Source organism: Ostrinia furnacalis, unplaced genomic scaffold, assembly GCF_004193835.3.
Source record: "Ostrinia furnacalis isolate ACB-3 unplaced genomic scaffold, ASM419383v2 OfSCF0143, whole genome shotgun sequence".
Classification (NCBI taxonomy): domain Eukaryota; kingdom Metazoa; phylum Arthropoda; class Insecta; order Lepidoptera; family Crambidae; genus Ostrinia; species Ostrinia furnacalis.
The window spans coordinates 227,254-247,816 of record NW_021130382.1 but is presented as its reverse complement, the minus strand read 5'-3'; the positions used below and the strand labels follow the sequence as shown (position 1 = coordinate 247,816).

Below are 20,563 nucleotides of genomic sequence, written 5' to 3'. Positions count from 1 at the left end.
TTTTTTAGGTTTTTAGCGTTTAAATACGTTTACATCTAGCAATTACGGTTTATATCTACCTACATTATATTCAATTGTAAATTAGGTTCGGTGTTTCATAAGAACTACATTTTTTCCAAATGCTATCTCTCACTAAATCGACACATCGATTACTCTTGCACTATGGACTACCGATTTCTACGCGCTTTTTGTTTAAGTATGTTTCAAATTATTATTTGAGCTACGATGGTGGGAAAATAAGTGGATTTTACAATACACCCTCTATTTATCCTCTTCCAGAAGAACCAGATCATCAGCCACGACGTCCGACACGTGTAGGTAAATGATCCAATACATGAGGTTAAAGCATACGAAGCACACTGGGAACACGATTCGCGAGTACTTGTCGATGTCAGATGGCGTCATCCCCAGGAGCTTGCTTATATCCTGAAATCAGACAACGCAATTTTATTTACAAAATGAAACTATGAACGCTTAGAGATCGCCAGCATTCCTAACAATTTAGATTGAACGTTACCGCACAGCAGTTTATAAAAAAAACATCATCGCTAGCTTTGTCGCCAAGCAGCAAAATATTAAAAAATAATTATCAATTACATTTACCTTTCCAGGATGCAGAATATGAGGAGGAGGGCCAGGATTTTCTTCTTCAGCGCCACTTCTTCCACCGTTGATCGTGTTTTCGAGAGTTCCTCCTTTCGAGTGCGCCTTTGGATCGTGCACTTTAAATCGCACCTCCTGGAAATATTATTAGAAATATTTGCAATAATCCGTTGACATTAATAAGTTAAGTCATGCAATGAAAAAATAGCAAAGGAAATTACCGAACAGCTTACCGAGGGCCTACCCGGCGGACACCGACCGAGAGTCCCCATTTTGGATAACGTGTGTGGATCTCCAACAGGAGGACAGTCAACGGGAGGCATTTTCTTTTCAGATGCAATCTTCTGGATCGCCACGAACCTTTGTTTTCTCATTTGTATCCGTTTAGCCATATAACCCACCGTTGCATATTCTGAAAAGAAGAAAACGAACTGTCTAACTTACCGTTTTAAGTGAATAAAGTTTCACGTTCGCTGAGCTTACACATTTGTAAAACTAATAATTTTCAATTCGCTTATGCAAATTAATTGTATAAACTGTCGCGTTTGCTATGCATAAAAGTAATATTTATGGAAAAGTATATTACCTAATAGACTAGCGAAGACCATCACGAAGCAGGTGCCCAGATAAACATCTATAGACTTGACGTACGAGATTTTGGGTAAGGCAGCGTTTGTGGACGACATGAGGGTAGTCATAGTCAACACAGTGGTGACGCCCAGCGCCACTCGGGCCGGGGTTGCGTTGCGGTTCAACCAGAATGACACCCAAGATATGATTACAATTAGACCAGATGGAATGTAAATTTGGATGAGATAGTATCCCATGGAACGAACGAATTGGATCTCACACGCCAACCGCGAATAATTTCCTGTAATAAGTTCAATTACATATTTATTAGTTTGTCAAAGTATATTGCAATTAATGTTTTGAATCAATATAATTTAAATCAAAATATTAGACAAAGTTAAACGATAATCTTGAAGTAGCATGTAAGATTAAAGTATTTAGTATATAATTTGATTTTATTAAACATAAAAGACAATATTGACAGTACTAGTTCACACCACTCATAGTGTTTTTGTGCAACAATACAAAAGCAGGACGTGAAAAGAATCGTGGCTGTTTTTGTCCAGTGTTCCACTTTGTGGTGAATTTTTAATTTTTGTCGTTTAACCCCCGCAAACTCAAGTACCTGTGGTAAGGGAGATCTCCATGGCTCGCTGGCGATGGCCCAGCACCTTGAACTGCGGCAGCGACACCTCGCTCGATACACCGACAGAGTTGGGGCCCTCGTTCCATTTGTATCTGATGTCCCGCATGGTGTAGCCGACTGTGCGCAGCGGACACAAAAATGAAATAACCCCAGGCCCATCGCAATGGGTTTTGAATCGAGTCTTCATTCGGTCGGGGTAAGAGCGGGGGAGTCGCGAGCTCAGTTTCGCGCGTCTCGTCGTGCGATTGTCGTGTTGTGTTTAGCATGTGTGCGAGTGTCGCGGTATCGATCGTCTGCACACGGGCTGAGGGAGACGGGGTCGGTGGCAAAGCGATGTACGGATAGTGCTGGGACAGCAGAAAATGCGACATGTTACCTGTTGTCAGAGTAACCACGGTAGCCCGCTGGCGGTGGCCCAGCACGCGAAACTGTGGTAGCTGCACTTCATTGCTCATCCCAACGCTTGATAGCCCATCTTTCCAATGGTATCGAATGTCTCTCATTGTGTACCCGACTCCGGAGACATGCCAAACACACAAAACGCTATCACTTACGCTGCGTAGCATCGCGGAGCCCTCACGAGCCGCGGCGGCGACGAGGATGGGACTCACGGGCACAAATTGGCGAGACTTAAACGAGCGGTACTGAATGAATCCCCAGGATTCTATTGAAAAGACGCTCGGTTTAGCTCGATATGGATGATAGAAAAATATAAATCTACTAAAATCTAACATCTAAGGTGACAGAAAAGTTAAACCTTAGTCCAGCAGCCTGATCTTGAAGGTATATAAGATTAGAAGGTGCAAGAAGGCAGAAATAAAGATGATACCAACGCTAATTGTTAATGGATGTAAACATACTTAGTATGATGTGCAAGACATATAGTTAAAATGTGAATATAAAAAGCATGCACACGTTTCATGCAGATGCATTGATGCAGTCGATGAGGGTAAGCACAGCGGTGGTGCGAGGGTGTGTGTGGCCGGCGTGCAGTGCCGCCCGGAGCGCCCGCCGCCGAGCCCGCAGGCACCACCGTCCCCGCCTCCTTTGGCCCGCAGCTATCGCAGCGTCGATGTCTTAGTATCAGTTCTTTCGCTTGATGCTCGTGTGAACAAAGGCTTACTATTGTACAGTCTGCCTTCTGCGGGTGCTGTATGCGAGAAGGAGACATTCCAACTTATGAAAACACGAGGGAATCACAGCACGTGTCGACGAGTAACTTTTACGCTAGTGCTCACAGGGTATCCCTGAGTAGCATCTGTGATACAAGAAAGTGGTCACAACACAATATCTGTAAGCCTAGTGATAAATTTGCATTGTGGTAGAGTTAAATCAATGATTGCTTTAGGTGAGCACAACACACGTATGTTTTCAAAATACAATAAATATTATTTTTCTATCATCTATACGCAATATTTTATGTCTCGCACGGTAATTAGATTTTTTATTCACACACGTTAAAGTAATTAAAAAACAATATTTTATGCTTATTACAAAGGCAACAGACTTCAAAACACACAAAGCGTGCCCGTCATTGTTTTACTAATGTTCACATCTAAAATATATCGTTAGTCTCATTAAGAACACAACGTTGTACACGTGAGTTTATTACTACCAATGTGAGTATTATACACTTATTAGCACGTTTGTTAAGCACTCTTTTATCGATGCTTGGCTACAGGGGCCATAGTCAAGATACTTACAACTCTCGATTTCTATATGGCATAATTGTCGGTCCATTGGGAAGTATTGAAGGTTCATAGGGCAGGAGGCTGTGATTGTCAACCTGTAATTAAAAAATAACGTATGTCAGGATTTTTAATTTCTTTAGAATACTTTACAGCCATGTGAAAAAAACGTTGAGTTATTGTTTTGAAATACCTGATGCTCCTTGTGATAGATCCTGAGTAGTGTATACGTATGAATTCGTTGCTAGTTGTTGCTATATGAAAGTACGATTGCTTTTCATTGACGAAGAATGTGTCAGGCACCCATATGTTCTTTATAAATTCAGAACCCACTGATAAAGTTTCAACTCCAGTTCTTTTCTTATAAGCTAATCGGGGGTCCGTCCAGAACTGTCTGAAGTAAAAATCCAATGTGAAATCCTGAGGAAACAAAGAGTTTTAATTTTAGTTTACGATAGGTATATTTTGTACAATAGTTGCCATTAAATAATTGCATGATATATGAACATCGAGATATAAATTGATAGTAAATATTGAAGTTCAGCATCGCTCTTACATAACTATCAAAATGTATTTTAGCTACTTTGTTTTTGTTTTCAATTCATAATGATACTGTTCGAATAGTTGCATAAGAGCTTTTAGACAAAGGATCCTCAGGAAAATTCTGAGTTTTCAAGAATGACTAGTATACGAACATCTAACATCTGCATGCTATTCAGACACGACTTCATCCTACACAATGTCTTATGCACTGCGATAGAGTTGGTATAGGATACGGTTAAATACGAAGTCAGGTTATTTGTAATAGGAGACACCTTACAACATGATATAGACACTGCACTACACCAATTGAGCAGTAAGCTTGAAACAATTATTAAAGTAAACAAATAAATTGAATGTGCAGAGTGTGTGTGATATGAAGCCTACAGAACACAAGTGAGGTCTAATAATGAAAAAGTAGGTAGGTGCTCTAAGTGGAGTTGAGGGCAAGGTGAGTGTGGGTGGTGGCGCAGGCGGGCACCCACGGCTCGATAAAGGCAGTCCTCTCGGTTAATTGAAGCCAACAAGCCGGCGCGGTATACAAGTTGCCACGAAAAGTTCGGACCGCGTTTGTAGAACAAATTAACGTTCGTTAATGAGCTCGAATCGCGGGTTTGTGACTTGAAAATAAGGCAATCTCCCCTCCCTGGGCCATGGGTCACGTCTCACTGTGACCTTCCCAACCTTGATTTGGTTTCCACTTTGGGGTCCTTCACCCAAATACACGCCTACCAAGCTCACAGTTGGTTACTTTGGAAAACCGAACGTTGACCTCGATCCGCTATTGTATTTCACAAATATTCTATCATTTCATGCGCGAACTTTACGAGCCAAAGTCACGAAGCTATTTGAAAATGTAATATGTAAAGAGATTAACGGAGGGCCAATTTTATCGATGTTCCAAGTTGAGGGAGAAAATAGAATTTACGGTTATGTTTGCAAATTCTGAAGATACACATATACGTACATACACAACAAACTACAAAATGAATCACGATAAGATCTGAACAGTCGTCGCAAATCCATAGAGCACATGAAAAAAAATAAACACACATGAAAAGAAACTGAAATAATATATTTATGAATCTGCAACTTTAAAATTGGTTTTCTTTTTACAAAATAGAAACAAAAAGAAATTAATAACTCATGAAAAACACAAGTGATGAGTATCTGTTGGTCAGAATCAACGATTTAAGTTCAAATGTTTACTGAAAATAAAATGATCCAATTTTTATGAAATTTTACTATGTTGTGGTAGCAAAAAAAATATCCGTTATACGATATGGAGCTTTCTGTATTTCCCATGTGTAATCGTATGAGATTTGAATGCTCTATAGTCCATAATGAGAAATCATAATATTCTTTGCTAGAATAACTTTACTCGAGTCGAAACAAACAGACGTCATCACTTAGCAGCAACTTTGGAATTACGAGTACTGCTGGACACACAACTGGAAAATTCAAGGGTATTGCATTTCTTATTATGATGTATTAGTTCAGTTTAATTTAATTTATACAGTAAACAACACATAATAAGAAAGCAAGTGGGCGGACATAGGGCGATCTGCTCCACCAAAACGCGGGCATGCTCGCAGCCTCGTGTCTGGGGCTGCTCGGTCGCGGCGGCGCAGCGAGCCGAGGCGACCGAGACAAGCGTGAGGTGACAGTGGCGAGTACCATGAGCACTTCGGAGACGGAGCTGATAGAGAGCACATACATGGTGACGCCCACCTCCACTGGCGGACCTGCAATCAAGCCCAATCGTGAGTCGCGCGCGCGCCTCGCGCCGTGAAAACCAAACCAGAGGACGGTGACGTGCCCCATCGCCTGCGGGCGAGTAGAGCGGGGGGGTCGAGAGGCGCGGGGAGCGTGCGGGTGGCGGGCGGAGGCGGTTGGAGCGCCTGGGCTGCGCGGGCGCTAGCGAGGCCTGACCTGACGCCCGCACCCGCGCGAGCCACGCGACCCTCGATGCGAGCGCAACCTTACGCCAAAACGCATCGACGCGCCTACTTATGCGATCGAACCGTGGACACGGGTGCTACGATGAACGGTTTAATGCTGGTGATCATACTAAGGGACAAAATCTTGCTATGTATGCGCTGTGTCTTTAATATTGCTTTAAAAAGGTACCATTTTCACTTCAGACAGAGAGCTGATGGAGAGCACGTACATGGTAACCCCCACTTCCACGGGTGGTCCTGAAAACGACGCAATATAACACATGACAAGAGTAACATTCAACTACTAAAGCTTTTTAAAGTTTAAGATTATGTATCTATCGTTGATCTAAATAAACTTTTAAAAGTAAATTACTATACCGGTATCTTTTACTATAATTTTATGATAAAAAGTTCAATATACTACTAAGTGCATTGGCCTGTTTTGAATCACAAGACTTGACGTGTTTGTGTTAAATCAACAGGTCATCACACTCGTAGCCTCATATCGATTGCTCTCTGCAGTGAAGACTGAAGACGCAGCTTTACGATAGCTACTTCATTATATGTCTGAGAATACAACAAGAATAGCGCTCTCAATTATTTACACAGACATCTTACTTTAATGTAAACCCGATCGATAGTTTAAAAGACGCGGATTTTTGGCAACGCCACCGGCAAGCCGAGTTTGGTTGGCGTTTCTTTAAATGAATAAGATACCTACTTAATTTAATCTATAAATTATAGAGATATTCACTTAGCAGCAACATTCTGACGATAACGAATTAAAAACGAATTTCAGCGAGAATAAAACATTTGCTGAATGTCAAAAATCAAATTTGTTTACCCTATAACTTCAAAGTCAAATATGAGCATGTTTTCATCATTTCAAATGTGTTAAGTTGGAATGAATATTTAAATTTTTCCTCGTAGCAGCTAAAAATCGCTACAATTTTCAGTGATGGGGCGTCCGCCGGGCGTTATTTCATTTTAGCCTTACATAAAATATTCACAGCTCATTTTATTTTCATTTGGGCATGAACAACAACGATTATTCTATAATGAACTTCATCATAATAACTAGCTGTTGGCATACCAGAGGTAGGCACTAAGTGCTACAAAATAACCTAGTTGTTGAATGAATAACAATTTCGGAGTTATGAAGAATCAAAATGTGACCTTTGGACCAGGGCCATGCCATTGGTGAATTCAAATGAAGCGAAATTACAGACCACTCGACACTTTTACCACGAATAAAAGGATGCAACAAATTGAACACTCATGTTACACTTATAAGCTAAAACTTTTTTCACTAGACATTGTCACACTAAAAGCTTTTTTACAAAGCTCTCTATATTTGGTAAGTGAGCTATATTATAGGCTGGTTATATGGGAAAAGAATTAGTTGGAATGATGTTGTATTGCATTGCATTCAACTTTATTGGAATCATGAATAAGCTTCATTCGCTATGTAATACATTTAATTGGGAATCAAAACCTATTTTTATTAAAGGTACGTGTCTAAGGGAACTTAATTTATATTCGCGATACGTAAAAATATAAAAAATAGAATATGAGTACTAACCTCCATAGTTGGGCCTTACTCTTTTATCGTAACTTATACTAAACGAATCCAAAATGGCCGATATATTGACGTCACCGAACATGCCACCCCCACCGGCACCCCTGAAAAGATAAAATATACAAATATTAGAATGATTGTGTAAATATTAGGGTAATATAATAAAGATAAGTAAAGTGGACAGTTTTGCATAGAAATTGTATTGCGATTTATTTATAGGGAATCAGAAATGTTCAGATAAAATAAATAATTTAATCGATTTATTCGATTGCATGTGTTTTTCCACTTAAACGTTTTTAGAATTTATTTTAAAAGACGCGCACTGAAAAATATGCATGGCAAAATGATTAGATGTCTTTAAAAGTCAAAGTATTTTTTTAAAGTAGCTTACTCGTACCTAAGTACGAAAATATTTGTACCTATTGAGCATAATACTCGTTAAAGTTATGTCATCTCTATTACTGTTTTTGTTATAGGTAACGCCCAGGTCACTTCATTTTTGTCCAGTAGCAGCACCAAATATATTTCTCAGTGTCTGCAAATTTCAATTTCTATTAAATATTACGTTCAATAAGTTAGTGCTGCTCTGTCATCCAGCTCTCAACTACGAACGAAAGCTAAAACTCTTGAACTAAACGGGAAGTTAGTTCAAATCAATTACACTACTCAACGGACAAACAAATAGAAATAGAAAGAAAAGCGAGTTAATAAAAACGATTGGTACTTGTAAATACTTGTGGCAGAATAGGTTTTTTATTTCAAAGTTAATAACTACGAGTTATCATGTACGGTGCACTGAATGACAAACATAGTTCCAATAATCACTGAACCTTAGGATGAAAACATTTAATTCGTAAATAAGTATTTTATTTTTAGTCCAAGTTTAGAACTTTGTTAGTGAAACATTAAGGCAAGCTTTCCAATTTAACACTAAAAATTGTATAAATGAATGAAGAATGACACAATACACAACAATAGAACAACTTTTACATTGAAAAAACTTCAAACTTCATCTTATCTGTTTTTTAATTAGTTTTCGTGGAAGATACCTATCTCTGCGCACTTAAAATAGATTGTTATAGTAGCTTGGTAGCTATTATTTATAATTTAATGGTAACTTCGCTCGAAATAACTTTGGTGACATCATACATGAATACCTGTCACTACGTGACCATCACACCATTTTAATTCATGTAGGTACTTTCAAAAAGATTAAACCAATATTTTATGGGCTTTCTGCATTTTAGATCAAGTTTCTTTACCTGGGTACTTCTCATTTACACTCAAATTTGATGGTCACACAATAATAGTTCATAAACGGTATAAGTTAGAACAATAACTTTGAAATCAGATGATAAATATCTATTTAGCTACATACAAAATAAATTTTATCGTAATTGAAGCAAAAATAATACGAAAAAATCACATGAAACGGTAAAAAACGGGGTCATTTTTCGCGTTCTCATCGTGTCACACCTTCGGTTGCTTTGAAACATTTGGTTACTGCATTCACAATTTTCATTCAATTTGTGTGTAGCATATACTAAAATCATCGTAATTAAATATACTTTCCACACAATAGTCAAAAAAATATCTTCTTATAATTATTTTGAATTGAGAAAGCGAAATACGTTGGTCACACGATTTTAGGTACCTAAAATTTTCAGTACGAGTAATAATACAAGATTGCCGTTAAACCGAACACCAGCAACCAATCACAGCGTTGTATTCTGTTAACGTCAGTCGCGCTTCGACCATTGGGGAGGTGAGATAGGTCGATCGTCGCTCCGCGAAAAAAATAGGTAACTTTTTGTGATTATCCATAGACATACCGTCGCTTGCTTAAGCAATATTTTCTACCTCTAAAATTTAAACAATTTAATTGAAACTTTGCCATTGAAAACTTAACATGTTAGACTTATTTGTGTAGTATTCAACTTGAACCGTTAAATTCAACTTTAAGGATAATTCATAAAAAACTAAAATTTTCGTCACCTTCATGGCATCACCTTCGTGGTGTTTTATACACGAAGGTGATTTTAGGCCACAAAAGTGATTTCTTGCTTTGGTTTATTTTAAAATATAGTGACTGGTGTTTATTATTTTACAATATTTTAATAAGTAATAAATTATACGTGGTAAGTAGAGATCAGTACATCAATAAATAAATAAAGGCCTCGTATTTTTGTTGTCTGTCTGTCTGTGTGACTGTATGTATGTCTGTATATGTGACTGTGTATCTGTTTGTAAGATAAATTTAATCTGAAGTTTGAGTTAAAAGTTGTACAACAAAAATACGAGGCTCTCTGGCCTAAATAATAATATGTTTTTGTTGAGGGACTGACAATCAGTTAGAGTTCTTTTTTATTGAGGTACTGATAATCCGTTTATTGCTTCTTTAGCATTTCAGAATGCCACCAGTTTCACCCTTAAAACCAATTGCGTAGAATCTTGTAACTTAGTAGGTGACGTAATCGGTAAAATTTTATCTTGTATTTAAGTAGGTACCTATTTATATTATGTTATTGCTATTTATCTATGAAAATAAGACAAAATATATGTTTTATAAACACTTAAGAGTCATTTACAGTAGTAAAGTTTGAAAAAATTATTGCTGTGAAGTACAGAATCACTTTCGTGGCATCAAAAAATTCAAAACGTTAAAGCTTCCAAACGAGACTCACTATTTGACTGATTTACTGAGAATACAATCTTCACATCAAGCGCTACAATTTTTGTTTACAAAAAGTTGAAATAAGTTAGAAATAAAATTCGCCACGAAGGTGACGATGAGAACCGTGGCGATGAGAAATACCCACCTACTTATTTGACACATTTCACCTTTACAGTTGCCGTTACATTTTGATTAGATAAAGTTGCATCGACAGTGGTTCGCGTGCACAATTTGGAGACTTGGTGAAGCGATCACAATCTCAAATCGAAATGGAAAACGTTGTCTACAGGCACAGACTAGTTTCAAGATACAAACACATAGCCGGTATGTGCAGGTGAATTTTGCTGCCGACTCTACGGTGCCGTCACTACGGCGGCATGGAGTTAAACTGAAATCTAGTCCAATTGAACGTTTAATTTCACTGAAAATTCCGTCCACGTTGCAACAGATTCTACGAATTCGTCATAACAAAGATATTACCTAGCTAATTTCATACCAACTATTTCGTGGAAACTGTAAGTATTTGTGAGGAATTTAAATAAGAAACTGAAAAAGACGGGACTAGAGTTTTCTGTTTCACGGAATATCGTGCATTATTAGTTGCGTTTATTCAGAAATAATAAAGGAAACTGAATTGTTAAACATCATGCTTTTAACTTCAGTTACAGCTCAGAAATAAATGCTTAACATTGTTAAACGTTATTATTGTGAGAACTGTCTCACAATATGCTTGTTTTGCTTTACTTAGTGCTTGAGAGGTAAAATTAAAGATGTTTGGCTATAAAGCAGAAGAGCTTAAGATGCTAGAGATATGAGAAAGTAGAAAAAGTTCGAGAAACTTCAACAGTATTCCTTTCCTCCGAGATCACCATGGCAATTTCTCTCAGTGCACCGTTTTTGGCAACGGGCCAGGCGAACCGTTGGGAGCTTTATCGACGTCGGGGAAGTATCCAAGGATTGTGCGAACATAAAACGAAACGAACGCAGTGCGCGCCGCGCACTGTCGATACTGTAACACATTGCGCCCGATTAATTTATCATGAGAAAAGAAGGATAGAAGAGATACCAGTATTTATAGCTGCAAATAAGTTCATTTATTACAGAACATCACAACCTCATCTAAATAACAACAGCTGCAGGTATCAGAATAGCAGGGGAAGCAACAATAATAATGCAAACTACCGAAGCAAACGGGTTATACGTTTGATAAAAAATAAAAGGTTGCATGAAATATGGTTAGTTATTTCCATGCCTGCACGTTGACGGAGCTGCGGTGAGTGTAATTTTATTGTTTCGTTGTTTAATAGGCTGTTGTGCAACCGCGTTTTGAAACGCTAACTCATTCGAGTGCTCTTCACAAGCGCGTGCAAACGCTCGTCGTAGGTATTTTATTTACTTCTTTTCCGTTAAAATAATGTTATGCCCGTTTTCGCCATTAATCCCTAGTTTTTAAGTGATCTCTATGGTAACACATAACAGGAATTTTGTTTTCATAGGGGTCATTTGAAAATTAGGAATTGATGGTGAAAACGGGAATTAGTCCAATAAAGCCTTTACAATTGTATTCCTAGAGAAATCTATTATTTCTTAATTGTGCTGCTTAATAGCATGATTAAGAAGACATATTCTTAATTAATTGATTAACTGCTTTATTTGTAAAATTATCATTTAAGATTTTTACCCAAATGTAAAATATAATAAAAAGTTACTGTCCATTCACGAAAGACTAGCGTTGCATCGACGCTTTATGTCACGCCCTTAACCTAAGCTTAAGCTCAGATTACAGTCGCTGTAAACCAGCTGATACTGTACCGCAAATCGGCGACTAATCAACGGTTCGCTGCAAAGCAAACTGTTCTAACATTTGTTTGAGCGTATCGTAATCCACTGGTCCGCAATATTGGTCCTAATAATCCCCGCACACACGCCGACACATTTAGTCATCGACTGATTTGTAAGGATATTACGCGCACAAATTTATGTCGCCTATTCCCGGCACACTGCCGAGTGGCAGATTTTGAGCCTAAGTTAATTTTAGCCTAACATTTACAGTTGACACTTTTCGTGACTTTGATTTGATCTTGAATTTATCTTATTCACAGCTTTCTATTCTGACATTAAAACACTGAAATCACGTTCTTCAAAATATCAAAGTAAAGAATCGTCTGAAAATAGCTTCTTTTTCTTTGTCGTCCTTGGTATACGGACAAGGTTAATAAAAATCTGAAAATGTTTACGATATTACGAAGAAGTGGTACTATCTACGTACGAGTACTATCCCAATTTGTTCATTAGTTTATATTACGGCGTTTTGTCGCGCTGCCGCGGTATGCCGCAATCACGATACTGCGGTACTATAATGAAGTAATTAACGTCGCCTGGTGCTTTTTAAATTGTGAAAGTGTACATTGAAAAAATGTCCTTACATATAATCTAAAAGCATGAAAGGTTTCTTAACTTTACTTTGGTTTCAAAGGAAACTTCAGGAAAGCCTTTTATGTAGGTATGTGGTATCTTTTTACATTTAAGACCAAAGATGATTTCCTCCTTTTCTTACTTATTTACTTTAATATCATAACGTAACTTCTGTAACCAGGATCTTGAACTAATTAATGATCCCATTTTTTTATTTAATAGGTACCTAATACTGTACATGATCGTACACAAAATTGATTCTAATTCATCAAAACAAGGTAAAACTATTTTAACGTATTTCTTAATTAAGACAACTTAAAACAGACTAACCCACGTTAAAAGACTATTTTTATTCCATTCAAAGTTAAAATAAAGCGATATTCTTTATTCATCGCCGGACGCCGAGAAAAAGTTGGACATTACATTGAAGCCGATATGCTGTTATAAACTTTTGTTTGCTGCGGATGTCCTTGTCTGAGCGTATATCGGGAAAACACTTTTAACGTCGCATAAAACATTGAGAGATAATGTCGTATAACTTGTACAGACGACAGCGTATCAGAATAACTCTTTTATCACAAAGTAGCACCTAATAGAAACTCACAAGATGCTTTGTCCGTAAGCCGTCAAGCAGAGGACAAAAGAATACCGGTACATACGGCTCAATATCTTATCAATCTGGGGGCACGGCAGTGCCCCCATCAAGTCGAGCAAAAAAGCGGCACGGCCGTACCATCCTTTTCTCGAAGCAATACAGGCCATTTTCGACCGCCTGTAACTTCGTTGTGGATAAAACTAGAAGGCTGAATTTTCATTAGCTATGCAGGCATTGTAAAGACACGGTATATTTAAAATTTCATTCAATTTGAACCAGTAGTTTAAGAATTATAACGGGTCAAAGTTACTTAATTTTGTCACTCACTGACTCACTCACTCACTGACTCACTGACTGACTCACCGATCATCAAAACTCTAAGGCACTTCTAGCAGACCTAGAAGCTTCAAATTTGGAATATAAGTAGTGTTTGGTGTATGAATCAAGGAAAAACTAAAATATTTGGGGGCACGGTAGTGCAACCGCCAAGTCGAGTAAAATTTTTCAATTTCGGTCCAGTTTTCTAGATACATAACTGCTGTCTACAAAATACAAAAAGAAATGAGATCCCATCAAAAACAATACTTGTCAAAAAAACCAAGTCTCGCAACTCAGTTGTTCTACGGTAAAAAGTTGTGAGATCCATGTAATACCAAGTCCAGGCCAGGAAATCTTTAATATTAACGTTTTACATAAATATATTGACTTGGCCATCGCATGAAAACACGTGTAAATTAAATTATTTAGTGCGATGGCCAAGTCAATAATTTATGTAAAACGTTAATGTAATAAAGCCTTCCCAGATAAATAGGCTATCCAACACAAAAAAGATTTTTCAAATCGGCCCTAGTTCCTGAGATTAGCGCGTTCGACCAACAATCTATTCAGCTTTATAATACGAGTATTGGAATAGATCTGTTATTTTAATACGATTTCCACTTGCACAAGAAAAATTAATTAATACAACACAACTTCATGTAAAATAAAATAGTTAATAAAATATTAATTGTGCTCTTCGCAGACCGATGATGTCATGATTATTTTTAATCAATGCTATTTAAAGAAAACAAAACGATTAATAGTTTTGTTTATATTCCACATTCCATTTCATTGAAGTGGTTTCAATTTATTACATTAGGAAATGTATTTTTCTGTTTTCTTGTATCAACTAACAAAACAATAATGTATAATTCTACGGCTAATTAAATGATAAATAATCATCATTTATTTGTTTAAAGTTTCTCTGAAAGTTTGATTTATAGGCAGAACCTAATGTTTAATTCCAATAATGAATATAAAGTAAAATATCTTAGCATTATTGGAATGTTATGAAATGGCAGCAACTCAAACCAATAGAATTTAAGTTTTGTAAAGTTTCTTTACAGTCGTCACGTTCTATTGATAAAATCCCAGCATCCTGTCCAACTTTCCCGAGCGCCTTTTTCTTTTGCTGGGAATTTTGCGTGTGTAGCACTTTTTCTAGAAATGATGTACGAGCATTTTATAAGGTCCATTTCACATCAAAATATTTGCTCATCCAAATTTGACCGTCCAAGGTCTTACGTAAACGCGATTTTATTATTTATAACAGCGAAAAGTAACAATTGCTATAAAATAATAAGCATTAAGATCATCACGGAATTTAATACTTAATTGGGACGTAAATCTCTTGTTTCGTAGAGCCCCATTTGAATAAGCATGTGAAAATCGAATGTTGATATACTTTATCCATCTGTCTCATGCCCGCCCTTAATGCGGAAAGAGCTAAGAAAATGGTCCATCCTTACTTATGGGATACGAAGCTCTACTACCCAAATAATAAGGGTAAAATTTGGTAGGGCAACCTGTATAAGAGTCTGCCCTGCGCGTTAGCGCCCTTACCTCCGGGATACTGTCTATTTTTAGCAGCTGAAAAAGGCGTCAACTACTTCAAAAATTTAGATATCACAGCACTCGTCATTACCAATAACATTAATTAAAAGTCATGTTCTTTGGAACCATTCTAGATATTACCTGCTCGTTGTCATTAGTCAAGGTTAGTAAATAGGTACCTACTTATGTAAGCAATCAATACCTTTTTGTTCTATGAGGTTCACAAAGGTAGTGTTGTGAATGAATCAGATGTTAATATTTCTTCTCAAAGTGCGAGTACAATTTTTGCTTTTAAAATAAATATTAATATCTTCAAAGTAAGATTACAATTACTTAGTTTATCTTCTTTGATAAAATGCGAGTAAAAATGTTAATATTGTTCCATCAACTATGGACAATTATAAAGTATTATGGAGCTAACGTTACAAAGAAGGTTAGCATGAAAAGTGATTCTGTTATTACCCGGCTTTTCTTAGCTTCAGAGCTTAACGGAAAACTTATCTTCGTAAAAAACTTTTCTTTTTTCTACTTAAATATTGTTATAAGTGTAAGATATTTTTAAGACTTACCTACTTAGTTCACACGTTTTTCGTGTTAAATAATAATAGTAAGGATTTGTTATGATGATCTTATTCTTTTCACATTATTTTAGTTTCGTGAATGGAATCTGTAATAGACGTAAGTCTAACTTTTATGGTGGCTTTTTCTGTATATTCAATAGACTGTAATTCTACTAACGTTATACCATAAAATCTGATTTTTATGTATAATATTTGGGCAATATATATTATAAGTAGTTTTCCCATCAGCCAGACAGTTTTTTTAGGGTAACTGCCAAAGCCACGATGACCCAAACTTCATAATTCACCAACATTATATCCTATATTGGGATCATATGCTGACAGTTTTTCAGCTTTTATAAAATGACGTAGATCTGGCGTTTACTAGCTCTTAGTCTATAAGGATTAAAGCTCCGCAACGGAAGCTCTCAGAACGGACGACTTTCCACAAATACTGGTAGCTTATTGTAAAAATTTTAATTCCTAATTGTATTAAGTTATTCAGACAATTCAACGCAAGTCGTAATGAAGAAAACTTTATTTTTGTGGATATTATTTTTTATCATGTTTTATCTATCGTAACGTAATACTCCAACGTAAACATCTACGTTATGGTATAATAATATTACGTGGGGTATAAACCTGGCAAGCCGCATCGAAGCGACAAGGATTGAAATCGGACTCAGAGATGTGACATATATTATTCTATTATTCACACGGGCACGATGGAAGCTGTCTTTACACTTGGTCGGATACATTATTGAGTATCAAACGCTAAGCCCGAAACTCGTTCGCGCGTGTATAGAATTGGCTGAATGAAATTCACGTCCAGCTAAAAATAAATATCCTAAATATAAATTACAACTTAGTAATAAACCAACGATTAAGTCTCAAAAATAGGCTGTTATTATTAAATACAAATTAATCTTCAGCGAGATTCCATTTCAAAGGTCTCTTACGTTCACTTAGAGAAGTTAGTAAACTTGAGGTGGTTCTCTAATTCTATATAGTTCATAATTAGTTAATATTAGGAACTTGGGTTGTTTACCGTGCTTATACATTTCAAACTGAAAACTTTTTGATTGAGCTACGAGAATAATTCTGCCAGTATTGTCTGCCGATCTTAATTAGAAAGACATTCCTAAATCTTAGCTGAAGTGTCAGTTAGCAGTTAGGTATATACTCTGGAATTACAAACGAAGTTAGGCACCGTTCGCTATTAAGGAACAAGTGTGCTTCATCTACGAGTACCTATTCATATTCGAAAGGCATTTTCAACAGTTGCTTTTGAAATGACTCTCAATGCACAGAAATTAAGGTCGTAGTGCTACTTAGCTACTCATACGTGTATTTGTCATCATCATTAGTGCTCCAATAACGGGATTTGACCTATACCTAATACATTTATTGTTAACAACACATTTACTAAAGTGGCTTTTAATGCACTGAAATTAGGTTTATAGTGCAGCATTGCACAACTGCACACACGTCATGTATTTTTCATTAATATAAGTGCACTGGCTTTGGATTGTAAATAATAATTCACCTGCATGGTGACAAATTCGATGCATGCGGGTGCGCACGGTTGGCATACGACATACGATTCCCATCAACTATCGAATCGGCATTCATGTGTGAATCGAAATTTGAATGCTATAAAAACGTTAATAGTCTTTCTAGATTTGGATTTAGCGGAATTCACTGTTCGTGCTTTTGCCCACTTTTTCTTTAAGTAAAACTAACTTTTAAAGCCGAAAATAGGAATTCAAGTACTACAAACACAAAACAACAAGTCAAAACTCTAAAAACCTAAAATTAAGTTATAACAAAACAAATAAGAATGATATTTAACAAGTAACGATGTAGGAACTTTCCACGGTAATGATAGAAGAAAAGCTTTTTTTTTAACAATCTACACACTAGAATAACACTAGTGCCGTAAAGGAGTAAATCCTTGTTTAAACAGATTAACCGTAAAATCTTTTTTAAATCTGTTAGCATCGGATAAAAAAACGGCCAAAGTTAATTGAAAAAGTGAAGCACTCTCGTGAATAAGTGTTTTATCGAAAACCGTTGAAGCGTCATCGACTTTTTTAAAAACTCTCGGGAAAATAATCGAGCTTTCGCACATTTGCTTCACAACCATTTAGTCGTTTTCTCTAACTGAAACACGGCCCGAGTTGTAAGTACGTGCAGGTAATTGTTTTAACTCACGGAAAAGCTAAGCTGGCGCTTTATAATTGAAGCTTTGTTAACTGCAGCACTTGAATAATAAATGTATTTATTTATGGCTCTGGCGCTAGATTAGCTTCATATTTTATGAAGCTTGCTAGTATTGATATTTTTACTAGTGCTATTGAAGGTGTTTTTTTTGTGCTTTGATATCAAATATCTATCCTATCCTATCCTATAAATAGATATCCTTTACTCTATAATATTATAGAGTTAGGTATAGATTTGTAAGTTTTTAGAAAGTCGCTTTAATACAGATAATATCCAATCTGTTCTTTTTGGGTTAATCATACAAGGTACCTAATTTACGAGGTTATCTATTTATTAAGTTAAGTTTCCCATATTTTTTAAGAATTTGGAATCACCTGACTGACGTCTTTTCTCTATTTATTGCTTCGACGGGTGCAAATACGTATAGTTTGAAATCGTCATATTTGGAGAAAACAACGTCTAGTTTTACCTAAAAACAAAACAAGATTAAAAATACATTCTGAAAATATCAAAGAAATTACGAAACAATTTACGCAACAAACAAAAATATTCGAAAGTGCGAATAAAATCTGAAAGCCGACTTTCTCCTAATAATACATTTTACATTTAAAGCAACCACCAAGCCGTCGCTGTGCCGTAAAATAATATTGATAAAATAATCAGTTTACCGCGGATACCCTGAAGCGTCAATTAATAGCCACATTACTCGTTTGGCTTATTATTCCGTTAAAATAAAGAAAAATTTTAATAGCGCTGTATTTTACTCAATTAAAGCGGAACAGAATAAACTTTTCCAACGTATTCTCATGTTCAGTAAATGAAAGTTTACAGCATTGCCCAAAGTTGTGGGGTAAAAATATAATGTTTAGTCTTGGTGTTGTGAACATTGCATCGGTGAATTTGTTTTTTGCTTTGAAACTTTTATGCCGCGCGCCGCGCTGAATTAAAGCGCCTGTGTGTAAAGTTAAAATAATAACTTGTTACTAAACGCATCCTATTCTGAAAGTATGTGCCACCAGGTGGCCACTTGTTGTAAAAATACACTTGAACTACTTACTTTATTTTAATCAGCGCATAAAAAATCTAATGAAATAATGAAGTACCTAGGTAAATTCCTGACGGACTATACAGGGTGTCCCAAAAAGTAGTGTCAAGCCGAAGCCCAGAGGTAGAGCATCACTAGGGCTATTAAAATTACCCCCATGTATATTCAGCGATTTTTGATAGTTTTCGAGTTATGATTGTTGCAAATTTCTGTGCTTGGGAACTTCTTTGGTCACTGTGGCGCAAATAGTCAAGTTGCATGCCTGATTTTTTATTATTATTAGATGAATACGAGGCCTAGCTGATTCAGAAGTGTTTATATCCATAACACGAATAAACCAAAATCCTGTATGTTGTAAAAAAAAAACATAACTCGAAAACTATCAAAAGTCACGGTGATTTGGGTAGCCCTAGTGATGCTCTACCTCTGGGCTTCACTTGATTATGGGACACCCTGCAGTATATCACTTGAACGCTATAATGCCGACATAAGTAGGTAGAACGGACGAAGTGTAAAAGATCTTAATTTCGCAAAATTCGTTTGTAAAATATTATAACAACAAAATAAGGTACGAGTACTTCATAATTTATGAGTAGTATGTATACTATAAATGGGTAAAGGTTATCAGCCCCATGAGTGCTCTAGTTATCGAAGTATTATTCAACCGCGGCAATTATACTTTGATATGCTTCTCATTGTTAAAACTGCTAAGAGAAGCGCCAACTGTGCGGATTAGTAGAACTTATATTGTGGCATTTATCACCGAACTAAATTGTTCGAGAAACTTTGTCATTCAAAACAAGTAATTACAGTAATAACACGCGATTCTATTCACGAGGTCGTGAAGTCACAAGTAAATGGGGCAAGGTAAATTCCGAGTAAGCCGTTGTTTGAGTAATAAACCAATTTCAATCAGCGGGACGTGTAATAATGCCCTTCCCGGTTCTAACATATACCTATCATGACTCTTTCCACTCGAAAAATTGGTTTTTATGCCTAAGGTTAGAAACTGACAGCTAAGTGGGACTTCGCGTGATCACATGGCTCCCCCAACTCGCGTGATTTCGTTACCTAAATCGTGTATGCAAATACAGTTTCTGCGCGAATGTGGCGAACCTTTCATACGGAGGGCCAAAAAAGTTACGTTATTAAGCAATGTACTTCACAGTAATTGCCGAGCTAAACGACACACATTAAACATACCTAAGTATTGTGATTTTGCTGAAATGTTATCCGGATGACATCGTTACTTTTTATTCATTTTCGGTTGTTTCAACTTTGTACATTATGATCATTTTGCGCGATGTTAGGATTTTTTGAAAAAAGTGTATGGTTAACTTGTTCGTAAAACGGAAGGGTTGTGTTAAAAGGGTAACGGGACTATTCACGTTCCCACTGCTGCAACTCTTGTGTAGTAAAATTAGTAAAATTCCTCCACCAACTTTTAGTATGATGCTAGACCCAAGTGGTGTCCTGACCCGTAGCGGTGGTCAGGTAGTCAGTTCAGCAGTGAGGTAATACCGCGGGAGTCGGTTACTCTCTTTTGTGCGGAGTAGTGTGGACACCATGAAAAATTTGATGTTAAGGCTGGGCCGTTGGGGCTTAGTTGTTTA

The 20,563-nt window shown here is 36.7% G+C and overlaps 1 protein-coding gene across 2 annotated transcripts in view; it reads right to left on the bottom strand.

Annotated features, from left to right (window-relative positions):
* Positions 1 to 261: 261 nt before the first annotated feature.
* rdl1 (GABA-gated chlorine channel alpha subunit) overlaps positions 262 to 20,563 on the bottom strand; it is a 39,951-nt gene continuing 19,649 nt past the window's right edge. Inside the window, exons 2-10 of one of the 2 annotated variants that reach the window (XM_028304419.1) lie at positions 7,570 to 7,670; positions 6,178 to 6,245; positions 3,701 to 3,927; positions 3,523 to 3,605; positions 1,799 to 1,936; positions 1,190 to 1,474; positions 825 to 1,015; positions 604 to 738; positions 262 to 426 (exon numbers count right to left, since the gene is read on the bottom strand). In XM_028304419.1, coding sequence (XP_028160220.1) covers positions 262 to 426; positions 604 to 738; positions 825 to 1,015; positions 1,190 to 1,474; positions 1,799 to 1,936; positions 3,523 to 3,605; positions 3,701 to 3,927; positions 6,178 to 6,245; positions 7,570 to 7,670 — 1,393 coding nt within the window. The remainder of the gene's footprint in view (positions 427 to 603; positions 739 to 824; positions 1,016 to 1,189; positions 1,475 to 1,798; positions 1,937 to 3,522; positions 3,606 to 3,700; positions 3,928 to 6,177; positions 6,246 to 7,569; positions 7,671 to 20,563) is intronic. The other variant, XM_028304428.1, reaches the window with a different exon arrangement.